At 45.2% G+C, this 12,476-nt stretch overlaps 1 protein-coding gene across 3 annotated transcripts in view; it reads left to right on the top strand.

Moving 5' to 3' along the window:
• Nucleotides 1–12,476, top strand: part of LOC102398050 (RE1-silencing transcription factor) — a 33,259-nt gene that overhangs the window by 7,170 nt on the left and 13,613 nt on the right. Inside the window, exons 1-2 of one of the 3 annotated variants that reach the window (XM_025290003.3) lie at nt 1,779–2,113; nt 11,365–12,268. In XM_025290003.3, coding sequence (XP_025145788.2) covers nt 11,374–12,268 — 895 coding nt within the window. In that variant the 5' untranslated portion in view covers nt 1,779–2,113; nt 11,365–11,373. Of the gene's footprint in view, nt 1–1,778; nt 2,114–2,939; nt 3,133–11,364; nt 12,269–12,476 lie in introns of those variants that run through there. The other 2 variants (XM_006058365.4, XM_044945853.2) reach the window with 2 other exon arrangements.

Here is a 12,476-nt window from a genome sequence, read left to right as displayed (position 1 = left end):
TAGCTGAAGTGCCAATACTGTATCCATCTGATTCGAAGAGTTGACTCATTAGAAAAGACCCTTATGCTGGGAAAGATTGAAGGCAACAGAAGGGGATGACAGAGAATGAGATGGCTGGAGCATCATCTACTCAATGGACCTGAGTTTGAGCAAACTGTGGGAAATAGTGGAGGACAGGGAGGGAAGCCTGGCATTCTGCAGTCCATGGGGTCACAAAGATTTGGACACCACTGAGCGACTAAGCAACAAATCAAAACCTTTGGTAGTTAAGCATGGAGGACCTTTATTCCATTTTCCATTTGACCCTGTACGTTATTTAATAATATACTGTCAACAATTAGACAGGGCTTCTAAGGAGTAGACCAGGAACATAGAGTGTGGCAGCTCTCTCATAAAAAAGTAAAGGAACTTTAAAGAGAAGGAACTGGGTAAACTGAGTAGGAGGTACGGTCTCAGGTGTTTTTGAGCTTGCTGTTTTTACTGCTTATAATGTTCCTTCCCCTATTTTCCACCTGTTGAAATCTTCCCAATGCTCAAGACCAGATCAGATAATCATGTACTGTTGACTGTTTCTAGATCCTATTAGAAACTAGCTAAAGCGTCTGCCTACAGAGTGGGAGACTTGGGTTCAATCCCTGGGTCAAGAAGATCCTATGGAGAAGGAAATGGCAACCCACTCCAGTACTCTTGCCTGGAAAATCCCATGGACAGAGGATCGTAGTAGGCTACAGTCCATGGGGTCGCAAAGAGTCGGATACGACTGAGCGACCTCACTTCACTTCCTCTTCTAAACCCCCAAAGCCCTTGTTGCTACCTCTTTTATACTATTAGTGATAGTCCAACTTATCTTGATCTGGGTAGTCAGGGCCTTGAATGCCATACTAAGGAATTTAAGAGAGTCATTACATTTCAGAGGATAGCTGTGAATTACAATACTTAGGCATTTCTGGGGCAAAAAGAAACTTTTTTTCTCTCTCTCTTCCTCCCTCCCTCTTTCTAGCCTATTACTGTGTGCCAAGTAGCAGGCTTGGTTACTCCACTTTATAAACATGGACGCAGGTTACTCTCCAAAACTGGCTCAGGATGCAACCTCGAAGTCCTCACCACCCTCGTTACCCTCTATAATCTGAGGGTAACTGCTACACTGAAATGGTGCTTTGAAGGCTCCTTAATGACTTGATACCTTCCACGTCTAGGGACTTGTCCCCTCTGTGCTCATTCTCACAATTTTGAATCCACTTCGTTCCTGAAATACTTTGTTTTCACAACTTACTGCGTTTTTGTTGTTGTTCTTTTTGTTTTTTTGTTGTTTTCCTGGCTTATAGCTTAACATTTGGAAAGCTTTTTTTTTTTTAGTGTAGACTCAAAACGAAGCTTAATTAGTTAAGGGTGGCTATGGGTGGAGATCAGAAGATTCTGAAAGGTACTTTTCAAGCATTTTAGACTTGAAAGGGAGGTGACAAAGCCTGTAAGAGCGCTCCTTTTAAGAGCGCTAGTCTCTTGCGTGCATTCCAGGGCTGGGGGTAACTTTTCTGTTGTTAGTTTATGAAGGAAATCAACAAAGGAAGCGGGGTTGGCTTCTTTTCTGACCTCAGAGCCCGAGTTCGAGACACTGGGGAAATTAGGTGCTGCTACGTCTAGGAGCTCCCCCATCCAAAGACCGGCCCCCCAACGGACTCCTTCGCCCAGGGGCGGGGCGCGCTAGGCGACTACGCGCGAGGGAAGCGGAGGGGGCGTGTCCGGCGGGCGCGCGCGGGCGGTGAGGGGGCGTGTCCCGGGAGTGGCGGCGGCGGCGCGGGTCGGGTGCGCGGCGCAGCCTCCTGTGTTGGAATGTGCGGCTCCCGCGAGCTCAGGGCGCAGAAGCAGAGTAAGCGCCGCCGAGGCCTGGGGCCCCAGAGCCCGCTGTGGGTGGCGGCGGTGGCTCGGACCGCAGGGAGAGAGCCAGCGGCCTGAACACTCTGCAGCCCCACTGGGTCTTCGCTGGCCTCGACGAGCCCAGCGTCCAACTTTTCCACCGTCACCCACCCCTCCCCCGAAACTCCTGCAACAAAGAAAAGTAGTCCGTGAAGGAGCGGCAACGCGGGTCGTCGCCCCTCCTCGCCCAGAAAGGCCGGTAAGCGCGGCGTGGTCTGACACACGGTCGGGTGGGGGCGGCGGGCCGGCCGGGCGGTCGTGGCCGCGGAAAGGGGAGGGCGCGGAAGGACGCGGAGCGAGGCGCTGTCCAGGGCTGATTTGCAGATACTGTGGCTCGGGCGGCGGCGACCGCCGCGTCGGGCGGGGGCGGGCGGCCGGGCGGGATCGGGTTACATCGTCGCCGCCGGGGGGCTGGGCCGGGGGCGTCGGTGGGGAGCGGCGCGTCGCCAGGACCCCTTCCCCAGTCGAGGCCCGGCCGCCGCGTCGGAGCGGGTGCAGGAGCGGGGATATCTTGTCCTGAGGCCGGGAGCGGAGCTGCTTGGGGCCCTAGTCCTGAAACTAACTTCCTCTAGTGCTCCTCCTGCTCCGAGTCCCGCCGCAGCCCCTCGCCTGCCGGCGGTCCTCGCGTCTTCCTCCCTCCCCGGCCTCTCCCTTTCGCCGGAAGGCGCCGTTGAGTGCGGCCGGGCGGGTTGAGTCAGCCCGGGATCCGGGCGGTTCCGCCAATGGGGCTGGACAGCGATTTCTGCGCTTTAGCCGCCAGGCCGCCGAGGCCCTGCGTGCGGGGTCGTCTGGCCGCCGGAGTCGGCGGGCCCGGGGCGCGAGTCCCACGGGGCGCCGTGGGGGAGTGAGCCTCAGACTTCCGGGGCGCAGGGGGCCCCCTCTGGCGCTCGGGGCCCGGGGCCTCGGGAGGTCGCCCGCGGAGGCTCCCGGCCCCCTGCGGAGGGCGAGCCCTGGGCGGGCGAGGAGCCGGGGAGACGACGACGCGGCAACTTTGCTCACTCTTCCCGGACTGGGGCGCGCGGGCCGGGAGGGGGCAGCCTGGACTGGGAAGACTCGGTCTGGCCCAACGGCGCCCCGAGTTTGCTCGTCTCGCCGTCTTCAGTGGTGGGGACCCCAGGAAACGCTTCGGGACGACTTGGTGTGTCAATGGTGCAGTGAGCGGGCCGAGGTGAGGGGAAGCGAGGGCGCCGGAGTTTGCGAAGAGCTGCTTTGTGTTTGGTACGTATTTTGAGAAAATGGCCGAATGCCTATTTCAGTCAGGAATGCCGCGGCCGAGGCCGGCGCTGGTGAAGGCAGCACGTAGGATCCGAGCGGCACGTTGGGCTTTTCTGGCTGTGCGCGGACGGCCTTCCTGAGCAACGTGGAAATGCCTGTGGGGATGGTAGGTAGGGTTTGGGGAGAATTAGGAATTACGAGTCGCCTGGGCTGTTTCGTTAAGGCTTTGGACAGCCTTTGCTGTGTGATGGCATTTGATTCCAACTTTAGTTGGTACCTATGACTCAACGAGTTTGTGTTTATGCGCTTGGGTTAAACTGATTACTTTTGGTATTTTGGGTGTAAAACTTTTTGAGCTCTTGCCACTTTGCTTTTTCTAATTCGCAAGAGAACATCTAATTTGAGAATTAACACCTTTTAGGTTGGAAAGTAATGAGGTTAAGACACTTCATTGAAAAGCCCAACGTTTTTTCAAAGTGATTTTATTATGGCTCCTCTAGGCAGTTGAGTCAGATCAAACACAAGGCAAGAAAGTTGCTGATTTGAAGATAAGTTATTCAGTTAATGGGTGTTTGAAAGCTCTTGTGTTTTTATTTATGTATATTTAAATACACTAAACTTCCCTTTTCACAGGAAAAAAGATATTTAATTTTTCTTTACTTTTAAACAGATCATCAAGAAAAGAAACTTAATACTTTTAGTGGTATGCACTTTTTCAAAGTACATTGGGCCCTTGAACAACAGGAATTTGAACTGCGTGGGTTCACTTATATGTGGATTTTTTTCAAGAAATATATTGGAAAATTTCTCATAGATCTGCAACATTTTGCAGAAGTCTACAGATGATACACATAGCCTAGAAATATGGAAAATTTAGAAAAAGGTACTCATGAATGTATAAAGTATACATAGATAATGTATTTTATCATTGACTACTGTAAAATGTATACAAATCTAATAAAAGTTACCAAAAATTACAGACCACCATGGCACCATTCCTGTCCAGAGAGATGTAAACAAATGTAAAGATCAATCATTCACCCATAACTGCATATTAACTGTGGTCCATACTGTGGGTCTGTAATCATTTCATAGCTACCTCCTGTTGCTATTTTGGTGAGCCTCAAGTGTTTAGAGGTATCCACTTAAAACGTCTTGTAAGTCTAATCATATCTGGGTGAGCAGTTCTCTCTAGTAAATTGTGCTTGCAGAAAAAAAGCCACCTCTCCCATTTCCTGAGTGTTTTTCATTGTGTTTAGTGGGATACCAGAAACCTTGAATGACTCCATGGGACCCATATAAAGTGCCATTGGTGATGCTGGAAATGCTCCCAAGCAGTAAAGTCATGGCATTAGAAGAAAAAGTTAAATTGCTTGATATTGACCATATCAAGTTCTGCAGTTTCCATTACCCACCACTTCAAGATCAGTGAATCTAGTGTAAGGGTTATTGCAAAAAAAAAGAAAAGGAAATTTGGAGACTGTCTCTGCATTTTTGCCAGCAGACATGAAAGCCTTATACTTTTTGTAAAATGCCTTCTGTCTGATATTAAAAATGCCTTTTTGGGAATTCCCTAGTTGTCCAGTGGTTGGGACACCGTGCTTTCACTGCTTGAGGGTTCAGGTTTAATCCCTGGTTGGGAAACTAAGATACCACAAGCCACCAAGCTGTGTGATGTAACCTTAAAAAAAAAAAAAAAAATGAATTTTTTATGTGAGTATAGTTATGAAAGGCATACCTATACAGTAAATTGATTCGAGAAAAAGTGAAGTTATTGTATGACAATTTAAAGCAAAAGGAAAATGAAGTTTCTAAATCTGGAGACTTTAATGCTGGCAGAGAATGGTTTGGTAATTTTAGAAAGAGTTTTGGCTGAAAAAATATCAAGATAGCAGAACAGCTTTGAGTTCCCAGATGCTGTTAACAAAATTATTGAAGAGAAAGGCTGTCTGCCTAAACAGGTTTTTAATACAGAGTAATGTGCCCTAGTCTGGAAAAAGTTGCCAAAAAGCTCATTCATTACTAAAGAAGAGAAGTGAGCATTAATTTGGATTTAAAGCTGGTTGAAGACTAACTTGTTTTGTGCAAATTGAGTTTTTGATCAGGACTGTTCTTATCTATAAAGCTGCCAAGCCTACTTTTTTTTTTTAATGGAATTGTTTTTCTTTCATTCTTTGTCTTCCTTTCTTTTTTTGCCTTGCATGATCTCAGTTCCCCCACCTGGGACTGAACCTTGGCCACTGCAGTGAAAGCCCAGAACCCTAACCATTAGGCCACCAGGGAACTTAATAAGCTCACTATCCTTAAAGATAAACACCAGTTACTATTCTTTTGGTTGTATAACAAGAAGGCCAGGGCAATGAGAATACTTATCTAAATTGGTTCCATTGATGCTTTATCCCTGATTATGAAGTACTTCGCAGTAAGGGGACTGCATTTTAAGATTCTTTGGTATTGGACAGTGACCCTGGCCACCTTAACCCCATGAGTTCAACATTGAAGGTGTCAAATGGTATTCATGCGTGTGTGCTAAGTTGCTTCAGTTGTGTCCCACTCTTTGCGACCCTATGGACTGCAGTCTGTCAGGCTCTTCTGTCCATGGGATTCTCCAGGTAGATTACTGGACTGGTTTGCCATTTCCTCCTCCAGGGGATCTTTCCAACCCAGGGATTGAACTGAGGTCTCTTACATCTACATTGACAGGCAGGTTCTTTACCACTAGCACCACCTGGGAAGTCTGTCAAAGTGGTTCCCAAACACAGTGTCTTTGAATAAAGCCTATATTAAGGTATCTTAAGGACCTTGAAGTGTCATTACACCTGGTACTCTGTAGAAAGGATTGTCAGTGTGGAAGACAACCTTGATAGAACATCATGAAAGTCTAGAAGGACCATACTGTTGAAGATGTTATCATTGTGATAGCAAAAACTATGAAGGCCATCAAGCCTAATACAAATTTCTGCTAGAAGAGACTGTCCACGTCTTGTGCATGAATTCACAGGATTTACGACAGCCAATCAAGGAAGTCATGAAAGAGATGGTGGATGAAAGGCTTCATGATACATAGTTTGGGAATATTCAAGAGTTAATAGATAGCATACCAGAGTAATTAATGGAAGTTAATTTGGAGGTGAGTCCTTTATAACCAGTGCAAGACTATAAGGAAAAAGACATGGAAGAAGCAGCGCCAGAAAACAAATTGACATTAGACAGTCTGGCAGCAAGGTTCCTTTTGTTGAAGACTACTTTTGACTTCTTTTACAGCTTGGCCCCTTGTATGATACAGACACTAAAACTAAAGCCCTTGGTAGAAGGATTAGTACCAAATTGAAACATTTTTAGAGAAGTAGAAAAGCAAAATTTGGACAGAAATTTACAAATTAACTTGTCTCTCAAGTTACGCCTCTTTCCACTTCCTCCACCTCTTCTCTCTCTGCACCTCCTTCTGCCTTCCCTTACACTTCCTCTGCCTCTTCTGACTGCTACTCCTGACTCAGCAAGAGCAACCCTTCCTCCCCCCACGCCCCTACTCAACAGAAGACAGGAGGATGAGGACCTTGATGATGATCTACTTCTCTACTTAATAAATGTTAATCACACCATTCAGTTAATAAACTTATCTGTCATGTATGTGTATGAGTGTTTTGTAAAAAATCTAGTAATTGTACACCAAGAGCTGGAAGACACTGTGTCATCACCATTGTTACCTAAGAATTCATTGTGTGCAAGACTTGAGAAAGGTTTAAAGTGATATTTAATATGAAATTTATACTCCAGTACACTTGCCTGGAAAATCCCATGGATGGAGGAGCCTGGTGGGCTGCAGTCCATGGGGTCGCTAGGAGTCGGACACGACTGAGCGACTTCACTTTCACTTTTCACTTTCATGCATTGGAGAAGGAAATGGCAACCCACTCCAGTGTTCTTGCCTGGAGGATCCCAGGGACGAGGGAGCCTGGTGTGCTGCCATCTCTGGGGTCACACAGAGTCGGACACGACTGAAGTGACTTAGCATAGCATAGCATACTGTATCAGAGAAGGCAGTGGCACCCCACTCCAGTACTCTTGCCTGGAAAATCCCATGGATGGAGGAGCCTGGTAGGCTGCAGTCCATGGGGTCGCAAAGAGTCGGACATGACTGAGCGACTTCACTTTCACTTTTCACTTTCCTGCATTGGAGAAGGAAATGGCAACCCACTCCAGTGTTCTTGCCTGGAGGATCCCAGGGATGGGGGAGCCTGTTGGCTGCCGTCTATGGGGTCGCACAGAGTCAGACACGACTGAAGTGACTTAGCAGTAGCAGTAGCAACATACTGTATTAATTTTTCTACTGTTGTATAATTTTGTTTTTAAATAATTACATTACCTGGAACTTCCTTGGTGGTCTAGTTGTTAAGAATTCATGTGCCATGCTGCTGCTGCTGCTGCTAAGTCGCTTCAGTCATGTCCGACTCTTCGGGACCCCATGGACTGCAGCCCACCAGGCTCCTCCGCCCATGGGATTTTCCAGGCAAGAGTACCGGAGTTGGGTGCCATTGCCTTCTCTGCCATGTGCCATAGCAGGGGATATAAGTTCAGTCCCTGGTCTGGGAGGATCCTACCCACATGCCGAGCAGCAGTTAAGCCTATGGGCTGGAACTACTAAAGCCTGGGCTCTAGAGCCCCAGCACTGCAGCAAGAGAAGCCACTGCAACTACAGAGCAGCCTCTGCTTGTCGAAACTAGAGAAAGCCAACATGCTGCAACGAAGACTCAATACAGCCAAAAATAAATTTTCAGTCCAGTTCAGTCGCTCAGTCATGTCCAACTCTTTGTGACCCCATGGACTGTAGCATGCCAGGCTTCCCTGTCCATCACCAACTCCCGGAGCTTACTCAAACCCATATCCATAGAATCGGTGATGCCATCCGACTGTCTCATCCTGTATTGTCCCCTTCTGCTGCTTTCAATCTTCCCCAGCCTCAGGGTCTTTTCCAGTGAGTCAGTTCACATCAGGTGGCCAAAGGATTGGAGTTTCAGCTTGAGCGTCAGTCTTTACAATGAATATTCAGGACTGATTTCCTTTAGGATTGACTGGTTAGATCTCCTTGCAATCCAAGGGACTCTTCAAGAGTCTTCTCCAACACCACAGTTCAAAAGCATCAATTCTTTGACACTTAGCTTTCTTTATAGTCCAACTCTCACATCCGTACATGACCACTGGAAAAACCATAGCCTTGACTAGAGGGACCTTTGTTGGCAAAGTAATGTCTCTGCTTTTTAATAATGCCATCGAGGTTGGTCATATATTTTCTTCCAAGCGGCAAGGGGTCTTTTAATTTCATGACTGCAGTCACCATCTGCAGTGATTTTGGAGCCCCACAAAATAAAGTCTGTCACTGTTTCCCCATCTGTTTGCCATGAAGTGATGGGACCAGATGCCATGATCTTAGTTTTCTGCATCTTGAGCTGTAAGCCAAATTTTCACTCTCCTCTTTCACTTTCATCAAGAGGCTCTTCAGTTCTTCACTTTCTGCCATAAGGGTGGTATCATCTGCATATCTGAGGTTATCGATATTTCTCCCGGCAATCTTGATTCCAGCTTGTGGTTCATCCAGCCTGGCATTTCTCATGATGTACTCTGCGTATAAGTTAAATAAGCAGGGTGACATTATACAGCCTTGATGTATTCCTTTTCCTATTTGGAACCAGTCTGTTGTTCCATGTCCAGTTCTAATTGTTGCTTCCTGACCTGCATACAGATTTCTCAGGTGGTCTGGTATTCCCATCTCTTTCAGAATTTTCCACAGTTTGTTGTGATCTACACAATCAAAGGCTTTGGCATAGTCAATAAAGCAGAAGCAGATGGTTTTCTGGAACTGTGCTTTTTCGATGATCCAGCGGATGTTGGCAATTTGATCTCTGATTACTCTGCCTTTTCGAAATCCAGCTTGAACATCTGGAAGTTCATGGTTCATGTACTGTTGAAGCCTGGCTTGGAGAATTTTGAACATTACTTTGCTAGTGTGTGAGATGAGTGCAATTGTGCGGTAGTTTGAGCATTCTTTGGTATTGCCTTTCTTTTGGATTGGAATGAAAACTGACCTTTTCCAGTCCTGTGGCCACTGCTGAGTTTTCCAAATTTGCTGGCATATTGAGTGCAGCACTTTCACAGCATCATCTTTTAGGATTTGAAATAGCTCAACTGGAATTCCATCACCAGTAGCTTTGTTGGTAGTGATGCTTCCTAATAAGGCCTGCTTGACTTTGCACTCCAGGATTCACTCTAGGTGAGTGATCACACCGTCGTGATTATCTGAGTCATGAAGATCTTTTTTGTACAGTTCTTCTGTGTATTCTTGCCACCTCTTCTTAGTATCTTCTGCTTCTGTTAGGTCCATACCATTACTGTCCTTTATTGTGCCCATCTTTGCTTGAAATGTTCCCTTGGTATCTAATTTTCTTGACGAGATCTCTAGATCCTCCCATTCTATTGTTTTCCTCTATTTCTTTGCACTGATCACTGAAGAAGGCTTTCTTATCTCTCCTTGCTGTCTTTGGAACTCTGCATTCAAATGGATATATGTTTCCTTTTCTCCTTTGCCTTTGGCATCTTTTCTTTCCTCAGCTATTTGTAAGGCCTCCTCAGACAACCATTTTTGCCTTTTTGCATTTCCTTTTCTTGGGGATAGTCTTGATCACTGCTTCCTGTACAATGTTAGGAACCTCTGTCCATAGTTCTTCAGGCACTCTGTGTATCTAATCCCTTGAGTCTTTCACTTCCACTGTATAATCATAAGGGATTTGATTTAGGTCATATCTGAATGGTCTAGTGGTTTTCCCTACTTTCTTCAATTTCAGTCTGAATTTGGCAATAAGGAGTTCATGATCTAGGCCATAGTCAGCTCCCAGTCTTGTTTTTGCTGACTGTATAAAGCTTTTCCATCTTTGGTTGCAAAGAATATAATCAGTCTGATTTCGGTGTTGGCCATCTAATGATGTCCATGTGTACCGTCTTCTCTTGTGTTGTTGGAAGAGGGTGTTTGCTATGACCAATGTGTTCTCTTGGCAAAACTCTGTTAGCCTTTGACCTGCTTCATTTTGTACACCAAGGCCAAATTTGCCTGTTACTCCAGGTATCTCTTGACTTGTAACTTTTGTATTCCAGTCCCCTATAATGAAAAGGACATCTTTTTTGTGTGTTAGTTCTAGAAGGTCTTGTAGGTCTGCATAGAAAAATAAATTTAAAAAAATATATAATAATTACATTACTATATGCTCTTTGAGAAACAGCATATCAGCCCATCATACATATATGCAGTTAAAAAAAAAACTATTTCAAATACTATGTTATGAAAATGCCTTACACTATATGCCATAAAAATTTTATGACTCATTTATTTGCATATCGGCTTGGCGACTGGGAAGCAGTCCTATCGATTGCAGTAGATTTCAGTAAAGCAGTCATATCGTTGCTTCAGTGTTATCAGTGCTTTGTTATAACTGTAAATGAGTATGAATTTCTTTTTCACAATATCTTTTCTTTTTTGATGACTAGTGTTAGTAATATGTATAATATCTGCAGTATTTTGTATCATACAGTATTGGTAAAGGTATGACAGGTGTAATTCATCTTGTACCCAGGGAATGTAAACTGACTGTATTTATAAATACAGTACTGGAAATGTAGTCCTTATGATTTTCTTAACAACTTTTTCATGTATCTATTATATAAATGCATGTGACATGCAAAATACATGTTTACTGTCTTATCCCTAAGGCTTCTGGTCAACAGTAGACTATTGATATCTTAGTTTTTGTGGAGCCAAAAAGATGAGATTTTTAACCTCACTGGGGGTTGGTGCCTCTAACCCATTTGTACAAAGGTTGATTTAATTTTAATTAGCACTAAAAATGAAGGTTACTTATATTTTTCCACCAGAAACAGTAAAAGTGCTTAAGGGAAGGCACACCGTTGGTAGACTTGGTTGATGGATGAGTTGTGTCAAACACTTGATAGAATTTCTTATAGGGGTTACAGAAAATTTTTTGATGATTGCAGTAAAGAGGGTTTGGACTTACAAAATGATTTTAAAGACTTATTTTCAATAGTTAATGAAGCTTATTGGGTTTAAAGATTATATGGGGAAATGTATTTTTTTAAGTTACAAAGAATTACAGTGATGTTTTGTTTTAGACCAGTAAAAGTTGTGCTTAAATTGGAGCTTTTGTGTGTTTTGTTTTGTTTTGAATGCAGAGCACAGATATGGCCACCCAGGTAATGGGGCAGTCTTCCGGAGGAGGAGGGCTGTTCACCGGCAGTGGCACCATGGGCATGGCCTTGCCAAACGACATGTATGACTTGCCTGATCTCTCTCGAGCTGAACTGGCTGCGCCTCAGCTCATCATGTTGGCAAACGTGGCCTTAACTGGGGAAGTAAATGGCGGCTGCTGTGATTACCTGGTTGGCGAAGAAAGACAGATGGCAGAATTGATGCCTGTTGGGGATAGCAACTTCTCAGATAGTGATGGAGAAGGACTTGAGGAGTCTCCTGAGGTGAAAGGCGAACCCAGTGGGCTGGAGAACATGGAACTGGAAAGTTTGGAACTCAATGTTGTGCAGCCACGGCCTGTGTTTGAGGTAGCAGCTGCCTCAGAAACGTACAGCTCAAATAAAGACGTTCCTCAGGAAACACCCGTAGCAGAGGACAAGTGCAAGAACTTGAAGAGCAAACCCTTCCGCTGTAAACCATGCCAGTATGAAGCAGAATCTGAAGAGCAGTTTGTGCATCACATCCGAGTTCATAGCGCCAAGAAATTTTTTGTGGAGGAAAGTGCCGAGAAGCAAGCAAAAGCCAGGGAATCCGGCTCTTCTACTGGGGAAGAGGGCGATTTCTCCAAGGGCCCCATCCGCTGTGACCGCTGTGGCTACAATACCAATCGCTATGATCACTATACTGCTCACCTGAAACATCACACCCGAGCCGGGGACAATGAGCGAGTCTACAAGTGTATCATATGCACGTACACCACAGTGAGTGAATATCACTGGAGGAAACACCTGAGAAACCATTTTCCAAGGAAAGTTTACACATGTGGAAAATGCAACTATTTTTCAGACAGAAAAAACAATTATGTTCAGCATGTTCGAACTCATACAGGTAAGAGTACCTTTCTCACTTATTAAGTGTACTGTACCCCCCAAAATGAAACAGTCTTAAAGATGTGAAAAATTTCAAACATCTCAGAAGTAAAGAGAATTAAAGATGGGTAAATCTCATCTCGGAAGTAAATTACATCTCAAAAGTAAAAAGTAAAGATGGGTACCCACAGGTATGCATCACCTATACCCAACAGTTATTAGTTATT

The sequence above is a fragment of the Bubalus bubalis genome, chromosome 7 (genome assembly GCF_019923935.1).
Source record: "Bubalus bubalis isolate 160015118507 breed Murrah chromosome 7, NDDB_SH_1, whole genome shotgun sequence".
In the NCBI taxonomy this organism is placed as follows: Eukaryota; Metazoa; Chordata; class Mammalia; order Artiodactyla; family Bovidae; genus Bubalus; species Bubalus bubalis.
The sequence above is the reverse complement of the archived record's forward strand: the minus strand, read 5'-3'. Positions and strand labels throughout refer to the sequence as shown.